The sequence below is a fragment of the Salvelinus alpinus genome, chromosome 14 (assembly GCF_045679555.1).
Source record: "Salvelinus alpinus chromosome 14, SLU_Salpinus.1, whole genome shotgun sequence".
In the NCBI taxonomy this organism is placed as follows: Eukaryota; Metazoa; Chordata; class Actinopteri; order Salmoniformes; family Salmonidae; genus Salvelinus; species Salvelinus alpinus.
Genome location: NC_092099.1, coordinates 2,323,440 through 2,340,282, shown reverse-complemented (window position 1 = coordinate 2,340,282; position 16,843 = coordinate 2,323,440). Strand labels below are relative to the sequence as shown.

The following is a 16,843-nucleotide window of genomic DNA, read 5'->3' as shown; positions in this document are numbered from 1 at the left end:
ACTGGATCAGGGAGAGGTTGAAAATGTGAAAAAGTGAAGGGCACCCGCCAGCTGGTCAGAGCATGCTCCGAGTACGCGTCCAGGGAATTCCTAGTAATGCGCCCTGGTAATGCGGCCTTCTGAATGTTAACCTGTTTAAAGGTTTTACTCACATCGGCTATGGGGAGCGAGTTTACAGAGTTGTCGGGAACTGCTGGTGCTCTCATGCATGGTTCAATGTTGCTTGCTTCGAAGCGAGCATAGAAGAAATTTATACTGAACAAAAATATAAACGCAACATGTAAAATGTTAGTCCCATTTTTCATGAGCTGAAATAAAATAACCCAGAAATATTCCATACGCACAAATAGCTTATTTATCTCAAATGTTGCGCAGAAATTTGCTTACATCCTTGTTAGTGAGCATTTCTCCTTTGCCATGATAATCCATACACTTGACAGGTGTGGCATTTCAAGAAGCTGATTAAACAGCATGATGATTATAAAGGGACAATAAAAGGCCACACTAAAATGTGCAGTTTTGTCATACAGCACAATGCCACAGATGTCTTATGTTTTGAGGGAACATGCAATTGTCATGCTGACTGCAGGAATGTCCACCAGAGCTGTTGCCAGAGAATTGAATGTTCAACGTCCAATGTTCAATGAGCTAACTTCGTCTGAGTCCAGCCACCCGGACAGCTGATGAAACTGCGGGTTTGCACAACCGACACATTTCTGCAAAAACTGTCAGAAACAATCTCAGGGAAGCTCATCTGCATGCTCGATGTCCTCACCAGCGTCTTGACCTGACTGCTGTTCGTCATTGTAACCGACTTCTGTGAGCAAATGCTGACCGTCAATGGCCACTGGCACACTGGAGAAGTGTGCTTTTCACGGATTAATCCCGGTTTCAGCTGTACCGGGCAGATGGCCAACAGCATGTATGGCGTCGTGTGAGCGAGTGGTTTGCTGATGTCAACTTTGTGAACAGAGTGCCCCATGATGGCGGTGGGGTTATGGTATGGGCAGGCATAAACTATGGACAACAAACAACATTGCATTTTATCAATGGCAATTTGAATGCTCCGTGACAAGATCCTTAGGCCCATTGTTGTGCCATTCATCCGCTAGCATCACCTCATGTCGCAAGGATCTGTACACAATTCCTGGAAGTGCGTTCCAGTTCCCGCTACTATCCAGCAACTTTGCACAGCCATTGAAGAGGACCGGGACAAAATTCCACAGACCACAATCAACAGCCTGATCAACTCTATGAGAAGAAGATGTGTCGGACTAGATGAGGCAAATGGTGGTCACACCAGATACTAACTAGTTATCTGATCCATGCCCCTACCTTATTTTAAGGTTATTGTGACCAACAGATGCATGTCTGTAATCCCAGTTATGTGAAATCCATAGATTAGAGCCTAATACATTTATTTCAATTGAATTATTTCCTTATTTTAACAGTAACTCAGTAAAGTCTTTGAAATTGTTGCATGTTGCATTCATATTTTTGTTTAGTGTAGCTCATCTGACTCACTGGGCAGCTCGCGACTGGGTTCCCCTCTGTAATCCGTGATAGTTTGCCAGCCTTGCCACATCCAATGAGGTCGTAGCGGGATTTCTTATAAGCATCCGGATTAGTGTACCGCTCCTTGAAAGCGACAACTCTAGCCTTTAGCTCAGTGCGGATGTTGTCTGTAATCCATAGCTTCTCGCTGGAATATGCTGGAATATGTATGTACAGTCATTGTGGGGACAAAATCGTCGATGCACTTATTAATGAAGCTGGTGGCTGAGGTGGTAAAATACTCAATGTTATTGGATGAATCCTGCAACATATTCCGGTCTGTACATGTGAAACTGTCCTGTAGTTTAGCATCCGCTTCATAAGACCACTTTCGTATTGAGCTCGTCACTGGTACTTCCTGTTTGAGTTTTTGCTCGTAAGTAGGAATGACATGCTGGTAAAAATAAGCAGGTAAAAATTTGGTAAAACTGATTTCAGTTGCCCTGCATTAAAATCAGTGGAAGTGCCACCTAATGGATTTGCATTTTTTTGTTTGCATCTGTGCATTTATAAATGTGAATACATGCACTTACTAATACCTCAGTTGATGATTAATGTAGATCCTTATAAACCACTTCTAAACCATTTAATCTAAAGTGTGCACTATATATATACTTTCTGAGCATTTATAAATGACTTGCTCCTCCCCAAAAGCTGGCCACATTAGTAGACATTACCTGATGCTCCACGCTAGCCTAGCATGCTTAAAAAAGGTAGTTTAATAAAAACATATATATTTTATCGATTTTGCAGCTTGGATAATGGGGAAGTTAGGAGTACAGCGACACCTTCTATCCCTGGATTAGGGTACATTTTCAAGCAATATCCCTTGTCCATCACCGCGGTGAAAACATTTTGGCATAGGACTGAACTTCAAGTGAGTATACAAAACATTAAGAACACCTGCTCTTTCCATGACACAGACTGACCAGGTGAATCCAGGTGAAAGCTATTATCCCTCAATGATGTCACTTGTTAAATCCACTTCAATCAGTGTAGATGAAGGGGAGGAGACAGGTTACACAAGGATGTTTAAGCCTTGAGACAATTGAGACATGGATTGTGTATGTGTGCCATTCAGAGTGTGAAAGTGCAATAACAAATATTAAAGTGCCTTCGAACAGGGTATGGTAGTAGGTGCCAGATGCACCAGTTTGTGTCAAGAACTGCAACGCCCCTGGGTTTTTCACGCTCAACAGTTTCCCGTGTGTATCAAGAACGGCCCACCAGGCTATTCTGAGGGGGGGTTCTAATCACGCCTGCTCCCGCTCTCCCTTGTGCGCCAGGCTCCCAGCATTACGTACTCCTGCCACCATCAGTACGCACACCTGCCTTTCCCCGTCACATGCATCAGCGTATTATTGGACTCACCTGGACTCAATCACCTGTTTTTTACCTCCCCTATATTTGTTAGTTTCCCACCTCTGTTCCCCGCTGCTGCATTAATTGTCAATTGTCGATGTATACCCGTTTGCTGACGCTGCTCCTGTCTTGTTCTCTATCTATTCCTAATTAAATGTCAACTCCCCGTACCTGCTTCTCCACTCCAGCGTCGGTCGTTACGGGTTCCTAATGGTTGTTTGGCATAATCAGTGTGTATAGTGCAGATTAGGGGCTGCAAAGTAGTTGATTAATAATTTGTCAATGGTTTATAAGGATTTACGTTAATCATCAACTGAGGTATTAGTAAGTGCATGTATTCACATTTACAAAGGCACTCATTACCAATTAATAAATATCCCATTCATGAAATATTATAAATACATTTAAAGATATGTAAATAAATGCTCAGTCAAAATATGAATCAACCATTAACAAATGCCTTATAAATAATCAAAAGAGTTGACAATAACTCCTTTATAGCTGGTTTATAAGTACATTATTAATAATTTACACATTGTGAATATACTATGATCAAACACCTTATTATTTATCTTATGAATCAATAATACATCGTTTAAAATAGTGTTGATAAATGCGTAAATGACTTAAAATATTGCTTATTGACATTTACAAATGTAAGAACAATGATTAATATATGGTAAGTACACTTTATAAACTGCTTATAAATGGTTTAATAAGGAGCCTTAATATAAAGTGTTACCACAGCTTTTCGAGGCATCCCTTCATATTCACTAGCAAAGAGCCCAAGTGGCAATTGCAATGTACTTGCAAAGGTCGAACAGCTACCCAATCTAACTGTTGCCAAATTAAAATATGCATGCAATCACTCTCTATCATCTTGGTATGGTGCAGTACGACTAGGGAAGCTGGGCAGTGATGGCTTTGAGCGCTAACACTCACCTCTCCTCCATGGTCACATGCACTCAGCATCACCCAGAAGGACAGCAGCTGAGTCACCGGCAGCCAGCTTGCCAATTAACAACAACAATCATTCCAACCACATTTCTATCTAGCTTCTGTTTGGTTGTGAGATAACATTATAGTGTAGGAGATTACTATTTTTCATTTTAATTCATGTTTTATAAACGCTACAAAACATACACATCCAAATGAAAAGGTCGTACAAACATCGACTACATCACACCTGCCCAGATCCACTAGCACCCACCCCCATATCCGACGCCCGCATGAAGACTGGAGATTGCTTACTTTGCCGTGCATGAGGAGGCGGATGGTGAGGGTGACATTGAGGCCGCCCTCTGGCTGGACTTTGTTGGGTTCCATAATGGGAGTGGAGGTGAAGAGAGGAGGAGTGTGGTCGTGAAGAGGGTTTCCTCAGGAATGGGAGGAGTGTGATGGTACAGAAGCCAGCCAGTCACCTGGAACACAACAAGGAGATACCAACATACCCAGAAAGGTTAGGTCATTCAATCAGCTAATCAAAGTTTAGGTTCGAGTGACTGATTTTAGACATGATTACCCAATTCTTCCATACAGAACACGACAATAATAACCATTCATGTTGGGTCCATTTAATTTGGATTCCAGACAATTTAGTACATAAATGTAATTTCAGTTTACATGAAGGAGATTGTCTATAATAACATTTCAAAAAGTCAATTTAAAATCTAATTGGGTTTCATTCCAGCCATGTACTGAAATAGCTGGAATTGACTTTGATGCTGGTCTAATCTGCTTGAATAGATATGACGGATCATCTTCATGAGAGTTTATAACACAAGAGGGAGCACCTCTCAAACTGTATTCAGGACAGGCTTCTCAGATGTTGTTACAAGTAGGATCAAATGAATCAATAAGAAAAGTTTTACAACGAACACATGAAATTAGTGACCATCCCAAGTAGATGTCAACTCAATCGTACACTTGCCACTGTACTTTTTTAAAACACCTTTAACATCCGGCATGGCAGACAGACTTCTCAGCAAGAGGGGGTTTTCAGTGCACCAGTGCTGGAAAGTGATTTAAAGCCACAGTCTAAAAATGATTTCAGCAGCCTTGCTAAGATCCTATAATCATATTTCACAGGACTGCGCTGAAGCTCAAATTGCATAATGACAGCAAATCCATCACCTCCACACTTGGCTATGAATTTCGGGAAGGGTTGGGGAGTAACTGATTACATGTAATCACTAACATGTAATCTGATTACGGAAAACAATCGCTGTAACATTAGTTATGTTAACAGTTAAAATATTGTAATCAGATTACAGATACTTTTTAAAAAACTAGATGATTACTTATTGGACTACTTTTACATTCAGAAGGGATGTTTGTGAAGGGTACTAAGTTTGCATAATCCAAAAGTTATGTTACTGTTTAAAATGTTGGTCAGGTAACTAGTTACTGTAACAGAGAAAGTAGCCTACCCAACCCTGATTAGAAAGTAGCCTACCCAACCCTGATTTCGGGGCTTCCAATTTTGACTTCCTCATTTAAGTACCTGGATCAAAGTACAGAAAAAGTGTCCAAGCTCACCTGAAGTCAATACAATGTAGCAGCTTACATACACTACATGACCAGAAGTATCTGGACACCTGCTCATCAAAAATCTCATTCCAAAATGATGGACATTTATATTTAGTTGGTCCCCCCTTTGCTGCTATAACAGTCTCCACTCTTCTAGGAAGGCTTCAACTAGATGTTGGAACATTGCTGCGGAGCCTGCTTCGGAGCCTGCTGCGGAGCCTGCTGCAAGATTATTAGTGAGGTCGGGCAGTGATGTTGGGCGATTAGGCCTGGATAGCAGTCGGTGTTCCAATTCATTCCAAAGGTGTTTGATGGGGTTGAAGTCAGGGCTCTGTGCAGGCCAGCGAAGTTCTTCCACACTAATCTCGACAAACCGTTTCTGTATGGACCTCGCTTTGTGCACGGGGGGCATTGTCATGCTGAAACAGGAAAGAGCCTTCCCCAAACTGTTGCCACAAAGTTAGAAGCACAGAATCATCTAGAATGTAATTGTATGCTGTAGGGTTTAGATTTTCCTTCACTGGAACTAAGGGGCCTAGCCCGAACCATGAAAAACAGCCCCAGACAACTATTCCTCCTCCACCAAACATTATAGTTCACACTATGCATTCGGGCAGGTAGCGTTCTCCTGGCATCCGCCAAACCCAGATTCGTCCGTCAGACTGCCAGATGATGAAGCTGATTCATCAATCCAGAGAACGTGTTTTCACTGCTCCAGAGTCCAATGGCGACTCTGTGGCTTTACACCACTCCAGCCAACGCTTGGCATTGCGCATGGTGATCTTAGGGTTGTGTGCGGCTGCTCTGCCATGGAAACCCATTTCATGAAACTGACGACGAACAGTTCTTGTGCTGACGTTGCTTCAAGAGGCAGTTTGGAACTCGGTAGTGAGTGTTGCAACCGAGGACAGACAATTTTCACGCACTTCGTGCTTCAGCACTCGGCAGTCCCGTTCTGTGAGCTTGTGTGGCCTACCACTTCGCGGCTGAGCCGTTGTTGCTCCTAGACGTTTCCACTTCACAATAACAGCATTTACAGTTCACCGGGGCAACTTTAGCAGAGCAGACATTTGATGTCAACTGTCTTGGTGGAAAGGTGGCATCCTACGACGGTGCCACATTGAAAGTCACTGAGCTCTCCAGTTTGCGTCATTATACTGCCAATGTTTGTCTATGTAGATTGTATGGCTGTGTGCTCGATTTTATACACCTCTCAGCAACGGTTGTGGCTTAAATAGCCAAATCCACAAATTTGAAGGTGTGTCCACATACTATTGGTGTAAATACACTGATCCTTAAGTGACAACTTAATTTTGACCTATAGCCTCGTAAGGAAATGGCCCCTTCGGAAATGTTGTGAATTCATAGGCAGGTCTTTTTTTAGGTTTTGTTCATTTGTAGAATGAAAAAGTGTGTGCCAAAACATTCTAACTGAACATTTAAGAAAGGATGATTGATATTTAAAATGTGTCTTTGAAAGCATAATGGTGCAGCATTACTTCCTGCTCATTATTCCTGAAGAACATCCATTATCCATTTCTGCCTCCCAGACACAGTGACACACACACCTCTACTCTAGGCCATACAGCTCTCTTTGATACAGCGGCGGAGCACAATTGTGTTCCGTTTTAATGGGTCATGTGGGTCTTTGATCAAGGGATTGAGAGACTGGAATGCGCCACCCCCCTCGATAACTTGCGGCTGTTGAGGTCCACCCAGAGTTAGCAAGGGGCAGGGCATCATGCTTTGACACAGATGTGTGGACATGAGTCATTGATGCAAAGATAAATCAAGTTCACACACACATTTTGTGTGATTGAGTTTAAGTGTGTCTGTTAGCGCGTGAGTGTATGTGTGCATGCGTGTGTGTGTCGCATGTCTATGCCTGTGTGGGTATTTGTGAGCATAAGAGATAGAGATAAAAATATTAATAGATAGGAAGAGGGTACATGGATGATTGCTATGATAACAGCCAACCAGTCGTGCTTCCAATTTTCCAGCCCAGTTTATATTGCATAAGACACTATTCCAGGTTAAAATTAACTGGCAAGTAGACAGACATAAACCCACTCTGATGTCTTGGTGAGAGGCATGCCACTGTGGGATCAACGCACCTGTGCAAGGTGCACACTGACCAGACAGGACACATTATACACCAAAACATCCCTCTCTCTCTCTACCCAAAGTCCCTACAAGGCCCGTTTTGAGAACCAAGGGACACTATGCAAAAGAATGGGGCATTGCTGTACAAACATGAAATAAACTATTTGTTGGTTTTCTTCATCAGTGGATATACAGGAAACATGCTGGATAAGGTTATTGAAATTGGTCATCGAGGGAACAAAATACACAATGTTTTCCTAAATTAAAATATTTTTCCCCAGCTTCCTGCTCCACAGACAGTGGAGCATGTTAAAGTCAGTGGAAGTCACCCCTTACTACTTCCTCCCGGTCGTTACCACTGCTTTTGGCCATCTGTGTTTGCCTAGCTTTCTGGTCCGTAACCACTGCAGTTCATTGTGTGGAATTCACACATTCATATGTCAGAGTAACACATAATTTGCAAGTGCTGGTCAACTTTCTATACAACCCCATATCACTCTCTACCACCCATCACCACTGCCCTTTAGAAACCTTTTATGTGGCTGCCACTCTCTCTGGTTGTCTTGACACGCTGACCATCATAGTCTTCAATATCAAACACAATCACGCTACATAGCTGGGGCCAGATTTGAACCTCCAACCTCTGCCTAAAAAGCAAGTCGCAGGGTCGGGGTAGGGGCTAGGGGTCGTTTCTGCTGGACGGGCCATACATTTGAATAAGCTTCTATTTAGAATGATAATCCCATCCTATTGCAGTATACGATACATAAAAATGACATCTATTGTTGTAATGTTATTTGTAGTGTGTGTAATTTCATGTAATTTGCGTATTTTCCTTGTTGTTGTCAGGAGCATTATCTCTCGTGACGTGTGATGTAGAAAGCGGGTCAGGCTTTCCGCTCAAGGGCTTTCGGCCCCTTCTTTGTTGCTAGCTGTTAAATCTAATCATGATTAATGCCTGGTCAAACTGCTACCCAAATTGTATTTTTTCAGTTTTCTCTCATTTGTGTTGAAACTGAAGGTCTGTTGACAGTATACATGTAACCACACCAATCTACACCAAATCCCAATTACATGAAATCACCTGGGACTGGGAGTCAAGTAATGTAACAATTTCATCTGCAAAGATCACTATTGTTGTAAAATAGTCACTTCTTTTCTAGTGAGGGGTTGTTACAATCACCCTCAATGCATATAAACAGCAAAGTGTCTTTGATTCATAACTAGTTCTCGTTTTTACTGCTGTTTTCATGGACATAGCGAGTCGGGACTGTGTTAACATCACATTTCCAGCGATGCAGACTTAACCTAGGGCTATCATCTCTTTTCTCCATACCAAAGAATCCAAACATGACCCTTCTCACTAAACTGTCTCAATTTTTCAAATTGAGATTATGAATCGAAATCTAACTGAGACCACAGGTTCTTTTATTAATTCGTTTGAAACTGGGAAATGTTTTTTCTATCCTCACCTGATAGGAAAAATATTGTACTTGAATGAGCTTACTATTGCAAGAAAGTAATCTATCCGCTATCAAACTATTCAGTGGATCAATGTAGGCAACGTAATGAAAATAATTCAGGCTCCCTCCTCAAAAATAAATTATGAATAAAGTAATGAGACACAAGCCAAACAGGGAGATGACCGTCAGTAGGCTTGATTATCTCTGAATGCTTTATTATCTCTGTAGCATAACTCAAGGGGTGGATTTTGACAGTGTATTCTATTGGTGGTCTGTTCTGCACCATTCGATGTAAGCCAATGAGAAGGCTGTTTCCTGACAATTTTGCTGAGATTTTGTAATTGTTGGGGTCGAGGTAGATCAATTGACCATGCTTTAAAAAAACATTGAATGTCACGCAGTATTTCACAAAATAGTAAAAATTATCTCCTTTATTTCCAAAAACCATGGAAATCAAATAGCGACCGTATTGCCTTCGATCTTAAAACCTGGCTGACAATTAGGATAGTCTACGTCCACAGATCAAGTTCTTCTAGGCTGAGCTCAAGGGAACTTGACAGAGAGACCTGGCTAGATCGAGAACCATGATTTATCGTATTAGCCACATCACTACTCCTGTCAGGGGATAAAAGACTGCAGTGTAACAGGAAGTGACAGTGTTTATTAGCGACACTGTTGCTCATGTGAGATTTCAGGGTAAATTACCGACTAGTGGCATGGGGCCTTTTCTCCCCTCCTCTCACAAACCCTCCTCAGACATAACCCACAATGCACTGCATACAAGAAGAGACAAAATAGGATCAAAAAAGGAGGTGATGATGAAAAAGTAACAGAAAGAGGAAAGGAGGAATGTGGGAAAATGGGTGCTCGGGGCTACCATCCTGCTTTCTCTCCACTCCAAATGGTGGTTTCTCTGAAAGGATGACACAGATATTAGCAGAAACAAATTGCTTTCCCCCCACACACTCAGTGTAGACAGTCCATTCAGACAGAATATGAAAAGAGCGGAACTACTTTTCTTTGTGCAGACAACTCATACATGTACCAAACAAAGCACTTCTATTAAGGAACGCGTAAACTGAGCTTGTTAGACACTGGAGGTGGCACATACCTTCCTCTCCTTGAGCAATGAACTACAGGTAACTGCCAAAATAAAGGAAACTCATAAAGTGTCTTAATAGGGGGTTGGGCCACCACGAGCCAGCACAGCTTCAATGCACCTTGGCATACTCTATTGGAGTGATGCGAAACCATTCTTCCACGAGAAATTCCATAATTTGGTGTTTTGTTGATGGTGGTGGAAAACGCTGTCTCAGGCGCCGCTCCAGAATCTCCCATAAGTTTTCATATGTGTTGAAATCTGGTGGCTGACGGCCATGGCATATGGTTTCATCATTTTCATACTCATCAAACCATTCAGAGACCACTTGTGGATGGGGACATTGTCATGCTATGGAGACATAGCCATAGTAGCCAAAATAATGGCTTGCCCAGCATTTTGTACATGACCCTAAGCATGATGGGATGTTAATAGCTTAATTAACTCAGGAACCACAACTGTATCACTCATTTACTCAAGCTTTTCCATTATTTTGTCAGTTAACTGTACATTATATGGCCCACATAAAAATGCTATACCATCAGGCTATATTTTCTGGGACTCATGCCACTCTTTCATAAATATCAGATGTGATATGGCGATGAAAATTCAGTTTATGAATGGTATATCACATGCGCCGAATACAACATGTGTAGACCTTAGAGTGAAATGCTTACTTACAAGCCCTTTTCCTGTAGTCCACAATCATCTCCTTTGTCTTGATCACATTGAGGGAGAGGTTGTTATCATGGCACCACATGGACAGGTCTCTGACCTCCTCCATATAGGGTGTCTCATCATTGTCTGTGATCAGGCCTACCACTGTTGTGTCGTCGGCAAACTTAATGGTGGTGTTGTAGTCGTGCCTGGCCATGCAGTCATGGGTGAACAGGGAGTACAGGAGGGGACTGAGCACGCATCCCTGAGGGGCCCCCGTGTTGAGGATCAGTGTGGCAGATGGGTTGTTACCTACCCTTACCACCTGGGGGAGGCCCATCAGGAAGTCCAGATTCCAGTTGCAGAGGGAAGTGTTTACTCCCAGGGTCCTTAGCTGAGTGATGAGCTTTGAGAGCACTATGGTGTTGAAATCTGAGCTGTAGTCAAAGAATAGCATTCTCACATGGGCGTTCATTTTGTCCAGGTGGGAAAGGGCAGTGTGGAGTGCAATAGAGATTGCATCATCTGTGGATTTGTTGGGGCGGTATGCAAATTGGAGTTGGTCTAGGGTTTCTGGGATTATGGTGTTGATTTGGGCCATGACAGCCTTTCAAAGCAGTTCATGGCTACAGACGTGAGTGCTACGGGCCGGTAGAAAATTACGCAGGTTACCTTAGTGTTCTTGGGCACAAGGACTTTGGTGGTCTGCTTGAAACATTTTGGTATTACAGACTCAGTCAGGGACAGGTTGAAAATGTCAGTGAAGACACTTGCCAGTTGGTCAGCTCATGCACGGAGTACACGTCCTGGTAATCCGTCTGACTCCGCGGCCTTGTGAATGTTGACCTGTTTAACGGTCTTACTCACGTCGGCTACGGGGAGTGTGATGACACAGTCGTCCGGAACCGCTGATGCTCTCATGCATGTTTCAGTGTTGTTTGCCTCGAAGCGAGCATAGAAGTAATTTAGCTTGTCTGGTAGGCTCGTGTCTTATACTCGTAGCTGTGCTTCCCTTTGTAGTCTGTAATAGTTTGCAAGCCCTGCCACATCTGACGAGCGTCGGAGCCGGTGTAGTATGATACAATTTTAGTCCTGTATTGACGATTTGCCTGTTTGATGGTTCGTCGGAGGGCATAGCAGGATTTCTTATACGCGTCCGGGTTAGAGTCCCGCTCCTTGAAAGCGGCAGCTCTAGCCTTTAGCTCAGTGTGGATGGTGCCTGTAATCCATGGCTTCTGGTTGGGGTACGTACATACGGTCACTGTGGGGACGACATCATCAATGAACTTATTGAAGAAGCCAGTGACTGATGTGGTGTACTCCTCAATGCCATCGGAAGAATCCCAGAACATATTCCAGTCTGTGCTAGCAAAACAGTCATGTTGGTTAGCATCTGCATCATCTGACCACTTCTTTATTGACCGAGTCACTGGTGCTTCCTGCTTTAGTTTTTTCTTGTAAGCAGGAATCAGGAGGATAGAATTATGGTCAGATTTGCCAAATGGAGGGTGAGAGAGAGCTTTGTACACAGACTTGGTGCCAGCAGCGGTTTGTGGTGGTAAATAGACAGCTACGGAAAATATAGATTTTTATTTTATTTTATTTTATTTCACCTTTATTTAACCAGGTAGGCTAGTTGAGAACAAGTTCTCATTTGCAACTGCGACCTGGCCAAGATAAAGCATAGCAGTGTGAACAGACAACACAGAGTTACACATGGAGTAAACAATAAACAAGTCAATAACATGGTAGAAAAAAAAGAGAATCTATATACAGTGGGGCAAAAAAGTATTTAGTCAGCCACCAATTGTGCAAGTTCTCCCACTTAAAAAGATGAGAGAGGCCTGTAATCATAGGTACACTTCAACTATGACAGACAAAATGAGAAAAAAAATCCAGAAAATCACATTGTAGGATTTTTTATGAATTTATTTGCAAATTATGGTGGAAAATAAGTATTTGGTCAATAACAAACAAGCAAGATTTCTGCCTCTCACAGACCTGTAACTTCTTCTTTAAGAGGCTCCTCTGTCCTCCACTCGTTACCTGTATTAATGGCACCTGTTTGAACTTGTTATCAGCATAAAAGACACATGTCCACAACCTCAAACAGTCACACTCCAAACTCCACTATGGCCAAGACCAAAGAGCTCTCAAAGGACACCAGAAACAAAATTGTAGACCTGCACCAGGCTGGGAAGACTGACTCTGCAATAGGTAAGCAGCTTGGTTTGAAGAAATCAACTGTGGGAAAAATTATTAGGAAATGGAAGACATACAAGACCACTGATAATCTCCCTCGATCTGGGGCTACACACAAGATCTCACCCCGTGGGGTCAGAATGATCACAAGAACGGTGAGCAAAAATCCCAGAACCACACGGGGGGACCTAGTGAATGACCTGCAGAGAGCTGGGACCAAAGTAACAAAGCCTACCATCAGTAACACACTACGCCGCCAGGGACTCAAATCATGCAGTGCCAGACGTGTCCCCCTGCTTAAGCCAGTACATGTCCAGGCCCGTCTGAAGTTTGCTAGAGAGCATTTGGATGATCCAGAAGAAGATTGGGAGAATGTCATATGGTCAGATGAAACCAAAATATAATTTTTTGGTAAAAACTCAACTCGTGTGTTTGGAGGACAAAGAATGCTGAGTTGCATCCAAAGAACACCATACCTACTGTGAAGCATGGGGGTGGAAACATCATGCTTTGGGACTGTTTTTCTGCAAAGGGACCAGGACGACTGATCCGTGTAAAGGAAAGAATGAATGGGGCCATGTATCGTGAGATTTTGAGTGAAAACCTCCTTCCATCAACAAGGGCATTGAAGATGAAACGTGGCTGGGTCTTTCAGCATGACAATGATCCCAAACACACCGCATAAGAAGCATTTCAAGGTCCTGGAGTGGCCTAGCCAGTCTCCAGATCTCAACCCCATAGAAAATCTTTGGAGGGAGTTGAAAATCCGTGTTGCCCAGCAACAGCCCCAAAACATCACTGCTCTAAAGGAGATCTGCATGGAGGAATGGGCCAAAATACCAGCAACAGTGTGTGAAAACCTTGTGAAGACTTACAGAAAACGTTTGACCTCTGTCATTGCCAACAAAGGGTATATAACAAAGTATTGAGATAAACTTTTGTTATTCACCAAATACTTATTTTCCACCATAATTTGCAAATAAATTCATTAAAAATCCTACAATGTGATTTTCTGGATTTTTTTTTCTCATTTTGTCTGTCATAGTTGAAGTGTACCTATGATGAAAATTACAGGCCTCTCTCATCTTTTTAAGTGGGAGAACTTGCACAATTGGTGGCTGACTAAATACTTTTTTGCCCCACTGTACAATGTGTGCAAACGGCATGAGGTAGGCAATAAATCGAATAATTACAATTTAGCAGATTAACACTGGAGTGATAAATCATCAGATGATCATGTGCAAGAAGAGATACTGGTGTGCAAAAGAGCAGAAAAGTAAATAAATAAAAGCAGTATGGGGGGTGAGGTAGGTAAATTGGGTGGGTAGTTTACAGATGGACTATGTACAGCTGCAGCGATCGGTTAGCTGCTCGGATAGCAGATTTTTAAAGTTGTTGAGGGAGATAAAAGTCTCCAACTTCAGAGATTTTTGCAATTCGTTCCAGTCGCAGGCAGCAGAGAACTGGAAGGAAAGGCGTCCAAATGAGGTTTTGGCTTTAGGGATGATCAGTGAGATACACCTGCTGGAGCGCGTGCTGCGGGTGGGTGTAGCCATCGTGACCAGTGAACTGAGATAAGGCGGCACTTTACCTAGCATAGCCTTGTAGATGACCTGGAGCCAGTGGGTCTGACGACGAACATGTAGCGAGGGCCAGCCGACTAGGGCATACAGGTCGCAGTGGTGGGTCGTATAAGGTGCTTTAGTAACAAAACGAATGGCACTGTGATAAACTGCATCCAGTTTGCTGAGTAGAGTATTGGAAGCTATTTTGTAGATGACATCGCCGAAGTCGAGGATCGGTAGGATAGTCAGTTTTACTAGGGTAAGTTTGGCTCTCTGGGTAAATAGTGTGGTCTACAGCTTATCATGAGATACTCTACCTCAGGCGAGCAAAACCTCAAGACTTCCTTAACATTAGATTTTGTGCACCAGCTGTTGTTTACAAATATACACAGACTGACACCCCTTGTCTTACGGAAAGCAGCTGTTCTATCTTGGCAATGCAGCGTAAACCCCTCCAGCTGTATTTGATCCATATTGCGTTCAGCCACGACTCAGTGAAATATAAGATATTACAGTTTTTAATGTCCTGTTGGTAGGATATTCGTGATCGTAGCACGTCTAGTTCGTTATCCAATGATTCTACGTTGGCTAATAGGACTGATGGTAGAAGGCACCCCGACCTACGTCCCCGATATCTCTGTCTCTTTCTCCTGTGAATGACGGGGATGAGGGCCTTGTCCGTTGTCTGAAGTAAAGCCTTCGCTTCCGACTCGTTAAAGAAAAATATTCGTCCAGTACGAGATGAGTAATTACTGTCCTAATATCCAAAAGCTATTTTCGTTCATAAGAGACGGTGGCAGAAGCATTATGTACAAAACAAGTTACAAATAATGCGAAAAAAACCACACAATAGCACAATTGGTTATGATCCCGTAAAATGGCATCCACATCCACTGCTAGTGTATAGCCTGACTGCTCCAGTGCTCAAATACAGTGCATTCGGTAAAGTATTCAGACCCCTTGAATTTTTACACATTTTGTTACGTTACAGCCTTGTTCTAAAATGGATTAAATAAAACATTTTCCTCAGCAATCTACACACAATACCCCATCACGACTAAGTGAAAACAGGTTGTATGACATTTTTACAAATGTATTAAAAAAACTGAAATTACTTATTTACATAAGTATTCAGACGCTTTGCTATGATACTCGAAGTTGGCCAAACTGATCAATCGGGGGAGAAGGGCCTTGGTCAGGGAGGTGACCAATAACTCGATGGTCACTCTGACAGAGGTCCAGAGTTCCTCTGTGGAGATGGGAGGACCTTCCAGAAGGACAACCATTACTGCAGCACTTCACCAATCAGGCCTTTATGGTAGAGTGACCAGACGGAAGCCACTCCTGCGTAAAAGGCACATGATATAGAGTTTGCCAAAAGGCACCTAAAGGACTCTCAGACCATGATAAACAAGTTTCTCTGGTCTGATAAAAACAAGATTGAACTCTTTGGCCTGAATGACAATGTTCACGTCTGGAGGAAACCTGGCAAAGATTAACGGAGTAACGTACAGAGAGATCTGTGATGAAAACCTACTCGAGAGAGCTCAGGACCTCAGACTGGGGCGAAGGTTCACCTTCCAACTGGACAACGACCCTAAGCACACAGCAAAGACAATGCAGGAGTGGCTTTGGGACACGCTTCTGAATGTCCTTGAGTGGCCTAGCCAGAGCCCGGACTTGAATCCGATCTAACATCTCTGGAGAGACTTCAAAATAGCTGTGCAGCGATGCTCCCCATCCAAATTGACAGAGGATGAGAGGATGTGCAGAGAAGATTGGGAAAACTCCCCAAATATAGGTGTGCCAAGCTTGTAGCATCATACCCAAGAAGACTCAAGGCTGTAATCGCTGCCAAAGGTGCTTCAACAAAGTACTGAGTAAAGGGTCTGAAAGCTTATGTAAATGTGATATTTCAGTAAAAATGTGTAAAAACCTATTTTGCTTCGTCATTAAGGGATATCGTGTGTAGATTGATAAGCTGGAAAAACAATTTAATTAATTTTAGAATAAGGCTGTAACGTAACAAAATGTGGAAAAAGTAAAGGGGTCTGAATACTTTCCGAATGCACTGTATTTGGTAGCCTAGAGACAGATTATTCTTCTCTTTTTAGCAGGAGCCATTTGCTTTCCAGCCTGTGTTTTCCAACGATTATATTTGAAATATTGTGAAAGGCCTGTTTTGGCTGCATGCTGTTCACGTTCACTGACAGATTTGCCGCATATTCCAGACTGGATGCATGCCTTGTGATTGGGCTACACACAATCCACAACTAGGCAACTTTTTATAAATAAGCTATTGATCCTCT

The 16,843-nt window shown here is 42.7% G+C and overlaps 1 protein-coding gene across 10 annotated transcripts in view; it reads right to left on the bottom strand.

Annotated features, from left to right (window-relative positions):
• Positions 1 to 16,843, bottom strand: part of pcbp3 (poly(rC) binding protein 3) — a 124,151-nt gene that overhangs the window by 52,525 nt on the left and 54,783 nt on the right. For 6 of the 10 annotated variants that reach the window (XR_011667701.1, XR_011667702.1, XR_011667703.1 and 3 more), the window contains exons 3-4: positions 4,168 to 4,337; positions 3,859 to 3,925 (exon numbers count right to left, since the gene is read on the bottom strand). Coding sequence is in view for 7 of the 10 variants with exons in the window: in XM_071340154.1 (XP_071196255.1) it covers positions 3,859 to 3,925; positions 4,168 to 4,205 (105 nt within the window). In the remaining 3 variants the exon portion in view is untranslated. The remainder of the gene's footprint in view (positions 1 to 3,858; positions 3,926 to 4,167; positions 4,338 to 16,843) is intronic. The other 4 variants (XM_071340157.1, XM_071340159.1, XM_071340158.1 and 1 more) reach the window with 1 other exon arrangement.